The 17,063-nt window shown below is 38.7% G+C and overlaps 1 protein-coding gene across 1 annotated transcript in view; it reads right to left on the bottom strand.

Moving 5' to 3' along the window:
* The window catches only part of SRP54 (signal recognition particle 54), a 1,212,380-nt gene that overhangs the window by 228,844 nt on the left and 966,473 nt on the right, over window positions 1–17,063 (bottom strand). Inside the window, exon 14 of the mRNA XM_044073524.1 lies at window positions 15,794–15,964. Coding sequence (XP_043929459.1) covers window positions 15,794–15,964 — 171 coding nt within the window. The remainder of the gene's footprint in view (window positions 1–15,793; window positions 15,965–17,063) is intronic.

The raw sequence follows: 17,063 nt of genomic DNA, 5'->3' as shown, positions 1-17,063 counted from the left end.
GCTTTGAACAGATTGATTTACATTGCAAAGATCCATTTTTGTTGGCACTAAAAAGAAGCTTGAATAAGTTCTGGACTCTTTCTTGTCTGGGGGGACTTCCTGGATGGCTCTGTTTGTAGCAGCTTATTTCTAGTGCTGCTGTCTTCCCTTTGATTGGGTGGAAAATTAGGGATTTTCTTTGAAACCAATGGGGGGTGGATGGAAAAATGGTATGACATAACCTCTGGATATTATCCTCCGGACCCAAGAATCTTTTGTAATTTCTATCCAGGCTGTCTGGTGCAAAGATAAGTGACCCCTGACTGACTTCACAAATGGTCAGTCGGGTCTTCTTTCAGGAGTACTGGAAGGATATTTCAGAGAAAGCATCTTTAGATCCTTGATTTTGCAGACCCCACTTCTGTTAGAGTTTCACCCTTTGCCCATGGGGGAGCTGTCTCCACAAGGGTCTTGGGAGGGACCCTGAGATTTTTTGTGCCACATTTTTGACCACCTCATTGATTCCTAGAAAAAAATTCATTGAAGGGTTGAAAAACACACACCCACAGCAGACAGGGTTTTATCTTCCTGCTTACACCTAGAGAGGGTGTCCTTCACCTTGGGGCAAAATAAAGAACTTCTGCCAAAGGAAGGATTGACAAAGGAAGCTTTGAAGGGTTCCGTGAAGACGCACAAGTGCATCCAGGCATGTCTTCTAATGGAAATACCTGAACCCACCACCATGAGGTACCTTCTGCTGCACGAGAGCTAAGTTTTATGGACAAATTGGAAATGGACAAAGGTAACCGACTGTGAGGCAATAGTATTCTCTATATCAGAGAATATGGTCCCGAAGACGGGATATGGAGAGTTCCTTTATCAAATCCTTCTGGAGTTTTGTGATGTGTGTCAGATACTTCAGTCATAGAGGGCAAAGGTCGCTGCAGTATAAACATGCTTCCCAAGTCTGTCCACTGCTCTAGAGTCCCTGTTAGGGGGGTAGACAAAGGAAATTTGTTTTGGTAGTTCCTTGTTAGTTGCTGCCGCTATGACTATGGCATCAACTGGTACTCCCTTACTCCAAAAGCTTCTATCCTTAGGTGGTGCCAGGATCCTGTCTGGTCTCTTGGGGATTGGTACAATGGTATCAGAGTCAGAGCCAAGTTATCTAACACTGAGGCTCTGAAGTGAACAGACAGCAATGACAACTTTGGAGTTCCCTCCAACACCTCAGATCTGGTGCCAAAGCTACAGCTCCAAGGCAGTCTGAGCCAGTCCACTGAGAGATGCCACCAGAGTCGAAGATATCAGTATCTTCAGATTTATTTTTATTTATTTTATTTTACTTTACATTTGTTAACCGGGGGTGTCTGACTGAGCTGAAAAGGCCCTTTTTCAGCAGAGGCCCAGGGAGAAAAGCTTAACACAGAAAAATTACAGATACATTTAGTTATTTAGACATGATCAGTATACACACAAATTATAAAAGACATGTTTTTACAGTGGTATGCAGCACATCAACAGTTACAGTGGAGAGAACAAACAAAAAAATATTAATTTAAAAATAATGGTAATTAATAGATTTGTGGTGTACAGCTGAAATATGGAACATAGGTAGAAAACATACATAGTACACTGGTACAGTACATACACTGTAGATTAGCCAGTGTTTGTGAATAAGACTGAAAACTATTATCAAGTACTCTAGGTTTAGTATGTGTACCTTACCCGCTTTCACTAGCCTGGGGAGCAATCATGGCACTGCCAACTTTGCTTGAGATGTTGCCTGATGAGGTCTTTAAAGGAGGCTTTGGATGATGTGTTTTGAATGCTAGTGGGGACAGAGTTCCATTTTTTAGCCGCTGAACTACTATATAGTGCATCTCCAAAGCTACTGTAGATGTTGGTAACTTCTAGTAGTAGTTTGCTTGATGATCTAAGAGGCCTTGTGGCTGAGTGATGTTGTACTAGGTTTGTGAGGGGAGGACACTTATTGGGGAGGTAACAGATCGAATGACGGAGGCAGAGCTGATTGTAGGTTAGGAGGTTGGGCAGTTCAAGCCAGTGGAGCTGTCTCAAAGCAGTACAGTGAGCTATATGAGCAATTTGCAGCAAAGCAAGAAATTCAGTTATAGCAGGCTTCCATTTTGCTTAGTACAGTTTTGTTAAGATTAGTCAGAAAGGGAGATGCATAGAGTAGGGTGGATAGAAGTTGGGAGCGAGCAATGGCTGATCTTGTGTTGTTAGTAAGAAATGGTTTGATACGGTAGAGAGATCCCACTTTGGCATGTACTTTTTTAATAGTTAAGTTGAGATGACTATCAAATTTTAGGTGGGAGTCTATGGTTATTCCCAATAGCTTAGCATGTGTCACTGGAGTAGCATTTGTGGAGTAGATGGTGAACTGACTGTTAGTGTTTTTGTTAGAATTGGTTATAATCATAGGCTGAGTTTTATTTGGATTGTTGGGCTTTGGTAAGGTAGTTTTCAATGTAAGAGAATGCTAGTGGAGTTGTTTGCAGGAGGGTGGGAATGTTTTGTGCAGCACAGATTAAGGTATTGTCATATGCATACTGAATCATAGATGCATGCTGTGTGGAGGTATGGAGGCCATTTGTGAAGACTGTGAATAGTAGTGGTCCTAAGATAAAACCCTGTGGGACTCCTATAGTTATAGGCCGCTGAGGAGAGAAAGTTTTCCCATTTCACAGCTTGGTACCGGTCAGTTAAGTAGCTTTAGAACTAGGTAAAAGTGGAATTTGATAGGGGATATTGGTTTAGTTTGTTTAGCAGGATTTGGTGCGAGACTGTGTCAAATGCTTTGGACATATCCAAAAAAAGAGTTGACACCTGCAGGCCTTCATTTTTGAGACGGTTTACTGTGTGTCTGTGAAGCAGAGGAAGGCTGTAGTGGTACTATGGGCAGGTCTGAAACCATGCTGAGTAGGTGGACAGGAATGTCGTGCAGTAGGATTTTTTGTCCAGCCTAATGCATTTTTTTGCATGGTTGCGCAGTTCTTGGTACTTAGTTAGGCTTTGTGTTTCTTTGTTTTTTTTATAGTAAAGCCAGGCAGTGTCTCTGGACTTGAGGATTTGTTTGGTTTCATTACTGAGCCAGAGGTTTGTAGAGGTTCTAACCTTGATTTTGCACAATGGAGCGACAGTGTTGAGGTGTTGTAGAAATGTTTTGTTGAAATATGCTATAGTCTGGTCAAGTGGGAGGGTTTTTAGGGGGGTCCAGTCACAGTTACAGAGTAAAGTATTGAGGACCTCAGGAGAGAATTTTTGTGTGTTTCTAGTGGATATATAGTTAGTGGTTTTGCATATGCTTGTTCTACTACGTATAAAGTATATTATGCTGTGGTCACTTAAGGTGTCTGGGAGACTGCCTGCGTGGGGGGTACAATGTGGTGTTGTCAGTTAGGACCCAGTCAAGGATGGATTCCCTTTTAGATTTTTTATCACATCTAGTTGGAATTTGGACTAGCTGCTGGTAGCCAATGGAGATTTATTAGATTACTTGGTGGTTCTGATATGCAGGTGAACCAATCTAGGTTGAAATCCCCCAGAATAAGGGTTTGTGTGAGTATGTGGAAGAACACCAGGATAAGAAGCCTTAAAGGCTAGCAGTTGTACTACCAGGTGGAATATAGATCACAATTGTGGTGATGACCTTTTTTAGGGTGAAGTTGAAGTTGCGAGATAAGCAAGTCCCAATTCTTGGGGGAGGGGTAGGAGTTTGGTAATGGACGTACAGTTAAGTTGGACTTAAGGCAGTTCCACCCCCTTTACTAAGTGGTCTGTCTTGTCTAATGATACTGTAGCCGGTAGGGAAAACTTCTGAGTTAGCTATGTTTTTATTTAGTCAGGTTCTGTTAAAGCAACTATGTCTGGGGAGTAAGTGTGCTATTGTGGCATGGAGTTCAGGTATTTTATTTTTGATACTTCTAATATTAATATTTAGCATTAAAAGATGGTTGGTTTTGATGCTGTTGTTGATTTGCCCAGGGATGAAGATAGTGGAGGTGTTATGTTCCGATATTTGTGTTGGAGCAGTTTGTGTTGGACAGGATGGATTTGGGCCTGGGTTGGGGTGGATATCCCCACTTATGGTGAGCCTGGTGTTAAAATGGTGATACAGATGTTGGAGTTTGGTGAGGAGTGTGAGAAAGTATTGTGTTTTTCTGGAGTAGGAATGAGAGCATATGTGTTTAGTTCTAAACTGGTCCGTTATGTAGTTCTTGAACAATTGTGGGCAGATATTATTATAATGTGCAGTGTCTGTATATGAGAGTGCATAATGTAATGCTGTGCTACTAAGTTTGGGGATATTGCTAGAGTGATAACTTGTGGTGTTATAAAGAATTATGAGAAGACAGACTAGACTTAGTTGTGTGATAGTCATGGTTATAAAGTTTAAGTTGGTTCTAGGTGGGGGTCTGAATAGGAATTATAGGGTTGCACTATACGTGGACGGGTAAGTAGTGTGGGTGATGTAAAAAATTGCCTAGTGGGAATGAGTGTGATTTGGAGTATTTTGTGTGGAGCAAGTTGGAGTGGTATAATGTGATTTGACTTGAGGAGCTGTGATTGGTGGAGGTGATGTGAGGCTGCGCTGTGGGTGTGGTATAAATGTAGAGGTAGTGGGAGCAGGAGGGAATAGGGGGCAGGGGAACGGAGAGAGCCCCAGCATTAGTGAGGGTGAAGGGAGCAGGGCAGAACTCACCCAGACATGAGTAAAAAGTAAGTATTACTTTACAAATCTCAACACTTTAAACAAATTCCTGAGGTCTAATAGCTTACCAGCAAGCAGAATGCAATTGCTGAAGAGCACTTGCTTCCTGGTGGGAGATTAGAAATTTAAAGATGGCTCCATGCTCAGCAGGATTCTAATATAGACTTAGTATTGGGGGAGGGAGATAGCACAAGGGATGTAAACCAGGTGGAATGCTAAGAAACCAGAGAGGCAATCAGTGGAAATCTATCAGTGAAGGCCTCAGAGGGGGGTAAGTAATAATTCAAACTACCTGTAAAGTGAAGGAGAGAAGAGACAGCAAAGTTTATTAAGGTTGGGAGTGTGTCTTCACATTGACTTACTGATTAGTAACCAGTTTGTGCACAAATTAGCGTAGGGAGCTACATTAGCAATGAAGGGGAATGTATAGAGATGCAAATACACAAGTGGACCTCCAAGTGATACAAACTAAGGCAGAAAGCACTGAGAGGGCTGCTTGATGGTTAATTTAGTCACAGGGATCGAAATTAAATGTAAATTGTCTATTGGACAGTTAGGATTACTGCACTAGCTGGGGGGGCACAAGGCTACAACAGTCAGTTTTATTAGCACGCTGAGAACTAAGAAATACTGCTAATGTAATAGCTTCACTCTCATAAAACATACAAGTAGAATGCCTGGGTGGACTGACCCTGCTCTTGAGGCTCAAAATGTATATCCTTGCTTAGTTTTGCAGTACTGATTCCTTATTATAATGTATGGGTGGAGTGGTAGCCGCAGACTGCAGATTTGCTTGAGTGTGCTCCTGCTCTTGAGGCTCAAAATGTATATCCTGGTTTAGTTTTGCAGTACTGATTCCTTCTTATACTGAATGGGTGGAGTGGTAGCCGCAGACTGCAGATTTGCTTGAGTGTGCTCCTGCTCTTGAGGCTCAAAATGTATATCCTTGTTTAGTTTTGCAGTACTGATTCCCTCTTACACTGTATGGGTGGAGTGGTAGCCACAACCTGCAGATTTGCTTGTGTACGCTCAGCAAGCAGAATGCAATTGCTGAAGAGCACTTGTGTCCTGGTGGGAGAACTTAGGTTCTGCAAGGTTCTTCAATACAGTTGGATGTCCCACTGGCTTTACTTATGTTAGTGGTATTTGCCACAGGATAGGTGCTGCGAATTCTGTAAGACACAGCTGGTTTGGGGATTTAGGTTCTGCAAGGTTCTTCAATACAGCTGGATGTCCTACTGGCTTTATTTTTGTTAGTGGTATTTGCCACAGGATAGGTGCAGCGAATTCTGTAAGACACAGCTGGCTTGGGGAGATAAACTTGCCATGAGACCAGCAGGTGAGGATTCCTAGATTAAATGTGAATGCCTCCAGAATCTTCAGATCCGACAACTCCTATACTACAGGTTGGATCAAAGAAGGGGAAAGCAATGGGGATTTGTACTAATAAGGGTCTCCAGACCCAAGTGGATCAGAGCTGGGAGAACCTCCCCTTTTGTATTTGCATCGATAGAAACTTTCTCATCATATTTTCCATGTCAGCTTTGGTCAAGCTTTTGGAAGAGCAGATTGAGGATGCTGTTGATGAAGGTCACATGGTGCCTTGGAGAGCATTCCAAAAAAGGAGAGGACAGTCTGGATGTAATCGGATCCTGGGCCAAGAGTGGTGATTGGATCCAAGGAGATCTCTCTTTTCTGGCTTTTAGATCTGAGGAGTTAGGATCTGAAGTCTTAGCTAGTTTCTTAGGAGGGTTAGAATCCAGAGCCAATGAAGTGGTTGGTTCCAAGGAATGCTTCCTGGAATCTGTTTTCTCTGTACTCTTAGGGGTTTGAACACCAGAAGATTCTGTTGAAGTAGATGATTTAGAGGCCAGCAAGCCTCTGAGAATCAATTTAATCCTTTTATCTATAATGGCCCTAGGAATAAAACCCTTACATGTTACAACTAGAGTCAAGGTGCGAAGGGGCCTAGACAATAAACACATTTAGAATGCACATTGGATAATGGAATTTTTTGGCCACAGGCCGTAAATTTCTTGAAACCAGATTGTTTCTCAGACATTGCTGTGAAGGAGGAAAGACTTAGAAATAAAGATTTTTTTTTAATACAAACATAGAAATGGAAATACAAACTAGAAAATACAAACAATGATATTAAAGATGTACATAATGTATAGAAAAAGAAATAACTAGCAATGGTCAAGGAAAGAGTACATAAGCACTTGAAAAGTTATTTAGTGGTAAAAAGGGAGGAGGCAAAACAGAAGATGTTTTAAAGAACTTTAGCAATAAAATTAAAGAAAAAAAATAACAGTACCCAAAAAAACTCTGCCGCGAGAGCAGAAACAGTGACCACGTCTTTACTCTAAGGAGGCGAACAAGATCTGAGGTATGTTAGGAACTAGGGCATTATGGGAAAGGGAATAGCTCGAGAGCTTTCAGTGATTCATAAGCTAGTAGAAGTTGCCAAGTCAGATCCAAGGAGTGGATCCGAACCCAAGAGTTGAGGAACAAATGAAAAACATCAGATCATTGGTTAAGAATTGATACAAGTTACATGACAATCACTTAATATTTAAAGAAATTGTTGACAGGTTGTACAGAAATTAGTCAAGTTTGTCTAATACAAACAGGAATTGCAATATGAAGTCAGGAAAAAACTGACGTATGGTACATTTAGAGAGAAAATCAGAGAAGAGAATATGACAGAAGTAAAGGAGTATGTGAAGAAGCGAGAGTAAGGAGGTATAAGAAATGAAAAAGTACTTGCTCACATTTAAGGATACAGTTTATCCAAGTTTTGAGCATGGAGAGAGACATTTTAGCTAGGAAGTCTTTCAGAGTGGTTTTGAAAGATGGAAGGGAGATTACTGACCTGATAGATACAGGTTAAGGAGTTCCAGGGCTAAGCAATCTTGTACGTGAACAGACAATCATCTGTGTACTGTATTAGGGTGGCCTGTCCCAGAGACTTCCCATACTCTGGAATAAACTGCCTATCTATATCAAACAAAGCTCCTCATTAGCACACTTCAAGAAAAATCTTGATCACTGGATGGAAAATAGGAAATTCTCCCCGGGGATCACTTCTGTGGCTCTGCTCGACAGTGGCACAGGAAAATAATTTTCTTGGGTGGCAAAAGCCAGGGTACCTTTTTGGCTGGGCTTGTATAGGCCCCAGGGCTGATAGCCTAGTACCTACCTATGAACCTATGGATGTATAGAGGGTGTTGGTGAAAATGTTAAAGAAGAGGGGATAAAGGGTAGAGCCTTGTGGCACACTGGTGGTAATGGGGAGATAAGGAGAGCATGTTGTGTCATTTTACTGACTGATACCTACTGGACAGGTAGCTTTTGAACTACAGAAGGGAGGGCTGGGAGAGACCTAGTCAGGATGTTTGAAGTATAAAGTTTGCTGTGACAAACTGTCAAAGGCTTTAGAAAAGTCTAAAAATAAGGAAGAGACTAGTTTGTCATTATCTCTAGCTTTACTGACAGTATCTATATTGGTTAGAAGGGCAGAGCTAGTACTATGGGAAGAAGGGAAATCATATTGTGTAGGGGATAGCTCTTCATACAGGATATATTTTAGCAATTGTTTTTGAATACATTTTTCAAGTATTTTGGCGAAGGGAGATGAGATTGCTATCGGTCTAAAGTTATTAATGCCTGTTGAATTTCCTCCTTTTAGTGGAGAGATAATGTGTGATACTTTCCCAGAGAGAGGGAATGTGGGATTCCTGGACTGACCAATTTTTAAGGATTGAAACAGGATAAGCAATGTTATTGGATGCTATGTTTAGGTGCTCACTTGGAAGGCCATCAGCTGAAGAAGAGCATGGTTTAAGTTTTTTTAATAGTAGAACAAACTGATAAAAAGGAATTCTAACAGCTGCAGGCAGAACTCTTTAAAACGTACAAAAGTTTATTTTATAACTTAACACGCTTTTCGTCACTCTGCCTGTGTGTTTAAATAGAATGTTGTGCTGATAGGTTTATAATGTCATGTGATAATGAGTGCGGAGGTTTTTTTAAACTGTTACTTTGTATACAGTTTTTATTTCTGATGAAGTTACTCTATGCAGAGTGATGAAAAGTGTGTTAAGTTATAAAATAAACTTTTGCATATTTTAAAGAGTTCTGCATGCAGCTGTTAGAATTCCTTTTTATCAGTTTTTTTTTTTTTTAATAGTAATTTGGAGTAGGATGTGGGCACAGATTGGATGGTGAAAATGGATGTGGTGATATGAGGATGTTGGGCAGGACTGGGATTAGATGTTGAAGAATCCTTGGTTACAGATGTTATACTATCTATAAAATAAGAGTTGAACTGTATTGCTGTTTCGAGTAGTGAGTTATCGGGAAAGGGGTATGGGTTGAATTTTTGGCCGGGATGTCAGATTTCTGTAATACATGTCCAAATTTTTTAAAGCTGTATTTAGTATTACTCTGAAAGTTGTTATGGTATAGTTTTTGTCTTCATTTATTTGCTTTTTAGTACAATTGTGAAGCCTTTTTAAGTTTTAAAGATATTGAGGAGTTTCATATTTTTGGCTTCTTTCCATGCTTTTTTCCTATTCTGCATTAGCATTCTACTCTTTTTGGATAGCCAAATTGCATTATTTGTTTTTAGTCTCCTCCTTCTAACAGGTGCAAGGCTATTTAGGATATTTAGAAAAGTTGTATCAAATTCATTTACAGCATTGTCTAGGGGAAGATTTTTAGGAAGATCCAGTTAATACATGTCCTTGTAGTAATGAACATTTCTGGGTTAAACTTGGAAAGGTTGTATGCTGTTCTATAAATATGTTGTTCAACTGGAGCGTGAGATGTCTGGGTTGCATATATTGGGATATGACCACTGAGTCTTAACATTGTACCTGTGGTGGTGTATTTGCTAGGTTCTGATACTAGGATCCAGTCTAACAGGGGAATTTGATGTCTTGCTATAATGTTTGGTGCGATTACTTAGTTGTGAAAAACCACCTACTTAGACAGTACAGAAACTCTTTATAATCATGATTTAAAGCTGAAACTGTTCTACATGAAGTTACAATTAAAGGGTCTTTGTTATCAGACGAGCACAGTCACCACAACTTTCTTCCAAAATGTTGGTACTGTCCCTCGTTTTAGTGTTAAAAAAACCTTCCAGATCTTTCACTTTTTTCTCTCCTAACTTCCAAATTTTCATAGGAATAACCTTTGTTCCTACAGCTTCTCATGTTGACTGATTATACATCACCATTTCTATATCATCTTCTCCCATCTTAGGTAATAAATCCTGAACCTCAATTTCCTCTAACTTTGACATGTTCCAAGTGTTACATAGAGGTTTTATGTGCCTTTTTTTAGCTCCCCATTTCCTCTGCTCTACCAGATTGACACAGAATTAAAAAAATATATATCTCTTAATACCTTTAAAGAAACTCTGGTTATTTTTCTAGTCACAGGCTTCCTTAGCTTGGCAACACCTCTTTCAATTTTCAGTTGCCCAAGTCATTGTGCTAATAGTTTTTGTGCTCTTGGGTTGATATAAAAAATAGTTACTCTAGTCCTTCTATGTGGCACATCTCATTACTAAGGGTTTTGCATCCAGGAAGAAAGAGGTCAGTGTCTCCCTCGTCTCTTCCCTCATTAGACCAATCATAGAGTACAATGTCCCATTTGGCATGTACCTCACTAGACACCTGCAACAACTGGAGAGGCCGCAAAAGTACGTTACAAAGAGGATTCTAGGCATTAAACACTTGTCCTATATGGACAGACCCTATCTCATATCGCCTACTTAGAGGCGATCTCTGCTTGACTTACAAACCCATGTCTAACCCAGCTCTGTTAGAAATGCTACCATCTAAAGAAATCCCAATTCCTCCGCACTACACACTCCAGAGACCTCAAACTCATTACCACAATCAACTGAACAAGCTGGTGGGCCAGGTTCATGACCCAGAGGCTATGGAACAGACTTCCCATACATGTCAAGCGTAGCACCTCACTGGCCCTCTTCAAGAGAAATCTTGATGAGTGGATGGGAAATAGAAAATTCACCTCTGGGATCACTCCAGTGACTCTACTTGACAGAGGCAGTGGGAACTAAGGTCGGGTGGCACGATGCCAGCATAATCCTATGGGCTAGGCTTGTAAAGGCTCCAGGGCCATTAGCCTAGTACACAACTATGAATCTATTAATCTGTGTGTTTAGGAATTATAAATTAAATACCCATTCTCATGTGAAATACAACTTCTTTCCTATCTACCCAGTTACTCTACCTTGGAGAATAATATACAAACTCTAAAAAAACTGTAAACTGTAAAAAAGTTGTCCAAACACTTATACATCCATAAAACTTTTTGGATATGAAAGAAAAATCACTTCACTCTGTGTAGTAGCTTTGAAATCTTTTAATCCAGTAGTTGAAATCTTTTAATCCAGCAGTAAAACATGTCCACCAAGACAACAGTGCAAGAAAACATGAAATAAATTTGAAATAAAATGAAACACTGTCTGGGTTCTTACTAGTAATTTCACATATTCCATTCCAAATACTGCATCTGTGTCTTAGTTTTTATTGGTGCCTAACATGAATCAGTTACTGGATGTGTGTCAAAAGTTTCAATTACATGCACATGTGCCTGAGAAACATAATTTCTACCAAGTGTAGCCCAGTTATTGTACCTTGGGGAGTAAAATGTACATCTCTATACTGATATTTTCATAACCTTCAGTAATCTATCCTATACTTACTAATACATATCAGGTTTCAATCCCCACCCATGAATACTCCTCCTTGCTGGAAACCAGTTACCTCTAGCATAATTCTCTTAAGCTCCTTAATAGTAGTATTACGTGGAATATAAACATGTCAATTTTACTGTTCTTCCTTGCCAATAATCCCTTGTTACCACAAATATATCATTGTTTTCTTTCTTCTCCTCCTCTATCAATACTGGAGTCCCTCTTGCAATCAGTACTATCCATATTGTCCTTTGGCCCTGACACCCTGGTGAGTAACCATGCTAGAATCTTTTCTTTTTCAAATTCACATGCTCATTTCTATTCAAGTGTGTCTACTGAAACACTGTCTGTACCCTACTCTTCATATAATCCAATACTCTGTTTCTAGTCCATATCTACAATGCCATTCATATCACATGGTATGACTGACAAGGCAGTCATTCTGATAAGATGCTATTACTTTTAAATATTCTACATGACAGTTTTTTAATATATGCTTCCAACTTTTAACTTATATGCATATATTAGTGTTTGGCAGGCTGAACTTGCATGCAATTGCAGCTTCTTGCCGCTGTTTAGACCAGGGTCCCATTTTTCCAGACTTTTCATTTGATTAAAAAGCATTCAATATTCATATACATTTTCATTTCAACCCTCAACCCTTTTTAACATACACAAAACTACATATATTTTCCAAAAAGGAAACTTACCTCCCTAACACATACATGGGTAAATAACCCAGACAGCTTCACCCATTCTAAATGAATGAATGAATGAATAAATAAATAAATAGTATGAACAGATTTTGCATTTTTATGTGTCATACTGAAGTGGTTGTTACGTGCAGAAATGCATCTGCTTGTATGCTTTTCAATGTAACAGACGTTTTATTTTCAGCGAGCAACATGTCATTACATTAAGTACTAATTTTAGTGTTTCTTCATACAAGTACCTCAAAGGTCATAGTAAAGTCTGTTCTTCATTTATTACCCATGTCTGCACAATGTTTGCCTGTCATGTGCAGAGCTTCAGATATGAAAAAAAAGACTCTTCTCTCTCCACCTCACATTTAGAATACCTGTGTGTACCATATATAATTGCTTTACAATGTGATATGCAGTTTACAAAGTAATCTGTTATATATATTACTAAGAGAAGAAACAAGAACTTTTTACTTACAATTTACAGACGTATTACTAAGAAAAAAATAGAAATTTTTTAACTTGTATTTCTTCTTCACTTACTTCACTATCCTTCCAAACATTAATGACCAGGGGAAAATTGTACTCTGAAGTTCACAACCAGTGTAAAATAATCCAGAAATGTCTAGTCATTTTCCCTTCTTCCCTCCACTTCTTGCAGAAGCAAAGTTTTAAACTGCGTCTTAAACAAATACCCCTTTGTAGTTTGCCTGTTTATTTCCTACTTTCAGATTCTAGTTCTTTTATTTTATGTTGAAATTAACCATGGTAGAACACTGATCCCATTGGACCCATTTCAGTCTCTTATTTTATGAATTTGTTCATCTTCCTCATCTTCTCAATAATCTAACCACTGTCTCTAGTTCAAACTCAATGCACTTCTTGTTTTCTTGTCAGCTCCTGTACTTTTTTTTTCTGTTGCTCAAATCACTTTCATTTGGAGTACATACATTTCCAGCAAGCTCTGTCTATGGGCTATACCACTGTCAGAGGAATGATGAGCAGAATCCCTTTTAACCTCCTAACTCAACAATTGCTGGATAAACGTTTTTCATTTTCTCCTTCACCTGTTCTTCATCCAAGAATGCCTTTGCTCCTTTTGAAAACAACATTCTGATGACAGCTGAATATTGCAACTTATACCTCACTCCTGACTCCAGACACCCTGTGACTGCAGGTATAAATTCAGTTCTCTTCTCCCTGGCGTACCGTGAAAAATCATTTTCCAGGAAAATTTTGGTTTCCTCAGTTGATACTTAACCATTCTGCAACATTTTTGTCAGGAGCAGCTCTCCTTCTGCTGATAATAACTGCATCTTTACTACTATAGGTCTTGGCTTCTTTCTCACAGACAGTTTTAAAGCAGAGACACAACTTGCTCTTTCTATTAAGAGATCCTGTTGTGGAATACCAGTCCAGTTGCTAATTTATACTTTTGTAAAATGAATGCAATCTGCTCCTTCCAATTTCTCTGACACGGCAGATAAATTCTGGTTTTCTCCATGTGCTCTGTTTTCTAGCTCTATTTTCTGCAGCAGTTCTTCTTGAAAATTTTTACATTCAGTCTTTCCATTATTTCAACTTCTGATTTCTGCAATTTTATCAGCTCATCTGAATATCTACATTAAGCTTTTTACATTCTTCCCAGCCTTTTGTCATTTGAGTGCATGCATTTCACCAGTGTCTCACTTATTCTAAACAGCTCTTAATGCATTTGATTTATTTTTCCTCTAAAGTACTGGAAACCATTTTCTATCTGAGCCTGAAACATATATATATATCTATATCTATATATCTATAGATATATATATCTATATATATATATATATATATATATATATATATATATATATATATATATATTTTTTTTACTGAACAGCTGCAAGGCTCTTCCCCCACCAGAGTTTTTTCTTTGTCGCTTCTACTTGATTTTCTATTTTTTTCCCTCCAAATTTCTTGGCTGTTGCTATCCAGGCAGTGCAGTGACAGACCAGTAACTAAAATTTAAACACATACATAGGTTTTACTGACTTTCTAAAACTAGTTTTAAATGACCTGTTGATCAGTGTGCAGCCATCTTGGAAGTCTTAGGTCTGTGATTTTTTTTGCATAACTCTTCACATGTATCCACCAGAACTGTGATCGTGTTCCACAGTTCCTTCCTTACTGTCTCTATATGGCCTAAGCTGTCCGAAAACATGCTTAATGTTTCTTTAATTGTAATCATCTCTTTTTTTATTTGTTGTGATATACTCTACTAACAATCCACTTATCTTCAATATTTCTGTGTAGATTTTGTCAATTTTAATTTTAGGCTTCTCCCTTCAGTTTTATTACTGTCTTTTTTTTCTTACTTTTTGCCTTGTGTTCTGCTTCCCTCTTTGGACTGAATGCACTGATAATTGGAAGTCTTTTAGCACCACTTTTATAACTCTTTCTTACTTTTTTGATTTTAGACTAAGCTTAGTTAGGGAACATCAGCTTCAAACCTCTACTGTCTCATTTTTAACTTTTGCCACTCCTCTTTCCCTGAAGCTATTGGTTTCATTGTTTATCTACTCAGTGCTAGTGCCACAGCACAAGTCTGCATAAGTGCCACGTTCTCTAGTTTGTGTAACTAGATATGTTGAGGTCATAATATCCAAATCGTCTACTTGTGTATGATCATTCAACTATCACTCTGCAGGCAATTTTATGTCAGGCCCCAGTAGCCTAATGGATAAAGCACTAGCCTCTTATGCAATTCATTGTGGGTTCAAGTCCCATCTGGGGGTGACATCATTTTGATACAAATAGAGTTTTTTTTTTTGTTTTTTTTTTACTGGGCCAGTGGTGCAATAGATAACACATCTGTCTACAGATCAAAAAACTGTATGTTGTCGACTTCTTGAAGGCTGTGATAGCTGAAGCACTAAGTTCCGGTTAGTACATTCTGTGGAACTGTTGCCAGTGGTCTTTTCATTTTTTGGATTTAGCTTTGGATGTGTGGCTGTTGTTGCACTGTTCTGGTTTTATTCCCTTTCTTAAAGTCGAATCAGGAAGTATCTGCTATCTTTTCGCTTATTCGTTTTTTGAGAGTTTGCTCATTTTTGCAAAGTTTCTAAGAGACAAAATCTAAACAAAACTTGCACATTTCTAAGAAAACCAGCAGAACTGTGCTCTTCCTTTTAGATTTAATTTACAAATATGTAAGCAAGAACCCTGTTCTCAGTGAACAGGTATAATTTGCACATAATGCAAAGTTGACTCTACTGAATACAAAATTAAATACAATATGGTAATGGTAAGAAATGACAGGCTGAATACAGCTTCAGGAAATGGTGCACACCCTTCTTTGTGGTAAAGCATAAAATATATCACTATGCTGGATGACTGAATGACAGCAGACACCTCACAGCAACCAACTTGAGGATGATGATATTTTTATAATACATGCTCACATTGCCCTAGTATCCAGGCTCCAGTATTCAAAAGTAATAATTAGAAAAACCGCCACTGAAAGATCACCATCTTGACAAAGCCAGCTTAAATGAGCAAACTATGGTGAATCAGGTAAAACCACTAGCTTACAGGTAGATATAACCATTTCTTATCAAAGGATCCTTCTTAAAACATCTCAGGAAAGTACATTTGTTACATTACCTTTGAAAAGTCCTTTTATGCCACCCATTTTTTTCACCATTTGTGCAAATTTTGTATATTGTGTTAGAAGTTCTTGCACGTCTCTTGTAGAAACTCCAGCTCCACGTGCCACTCTCTGTATCCTACCAGGCTGTTTACTGAAAAGCTTGGCACCATCTTTATTGTCAAGTTCTGAAAAATAAGCAAACAGAAAATTAAGGTGTAAAGATACATTATAATACTTGACCAACTTGTAAACTGAAATCTAAAACACATTCAGCATCTTAGAGGTGGTAAGTAGTGACAGACTATAAATATGCACACACAATACCAGTGCTGAAAAATTATGCACGGTGATACTGGTGCTGTGATGTCAAGTGCTCAACTAGGAAAATAATTTAATTTTTCCAGCACCTGCTCTATGGTGCGCAATGTGTCACAAGCTACATGCACCAGGCTTATTTTACTTGCCTGTTACAAAACACAGCTAAAAAGAAGACGCACAGTTATGTTGTTCGAACAAGCAGCCTCTTTTTTCACAGGCAGCAGTTCTAAACATTATAAGCATAAAATATTTAATGCACTCACAAAGAACAAATACAGGGATTCATGTGAAAAACACTTTTTAAAATATCTGACAGCCATTCAAAAATATAACTGCCAAGAATTTACAATACAATGCCATAACCTTCCCCAAACCCTTACTTATTCTTCATATTTAAATGGCAAATATCTGAAAATTCAACATCAGAAAAGGACCATCAGTGTTATACTGTGACATCATATTTAAAATTTGGGGAATCCATTTTACTACACTGTTCTTTCAGAGTCTCATATTCTATATAGCTAACTCGTGATAATTTAGTGGCTGGTGCAGTGGTGCAGCAGTTGCGTTGACACCTCACAGCAAGAGGTTCTCTTGTTCAATTCTCAGCTGGAATGTCTTCTGTGCGGAGTCTGCATGTCCACCCTGCATTCATGTGGATTTTCTCCGGGTACTCCAATTTCTTCCTACATTACAAAGACATGCATCTAGAGTGTTTCTCCCCGGGCCTTCACTTGAAAATTGGCTTTGTTCCAAGTCGGACTTTCCCAGTAAACAAATGTTAAATAAATAAAAATAAAAAATTATTTCAGGCATTATTAATTTTACACCATCACCAGCAAGAAAGATCACCCGTTTTGGTTTACAAGCTAACAAATTTTTGGCAGCCATTGGTGTAAGATTATAGGAGATTACTAGGCTATTCAGCCAGAGGTAATTTTAAGCCTAGCCGTTTCAACTCAATTC

This window comes from Protopterus annectens, chromosome 6.part0, assembly GCF_019279795.1.
Source record: "Protopterus annectens isolate FY-2018-M chromosome 6.part0, PAN1.0, whole genome shotgun sequence".
Taxonomy (NCBI): domain Eukaryota; kingdom Metazoa; phylum Chordata; order Ceratodontiformes; family Protopteridae; genus Protopterus; species Protopterus annectens.
Note: the sequence above shows the minus strand (reverse complement) of the source record. Positions and strands in the feature narration are given on the sequence as shown.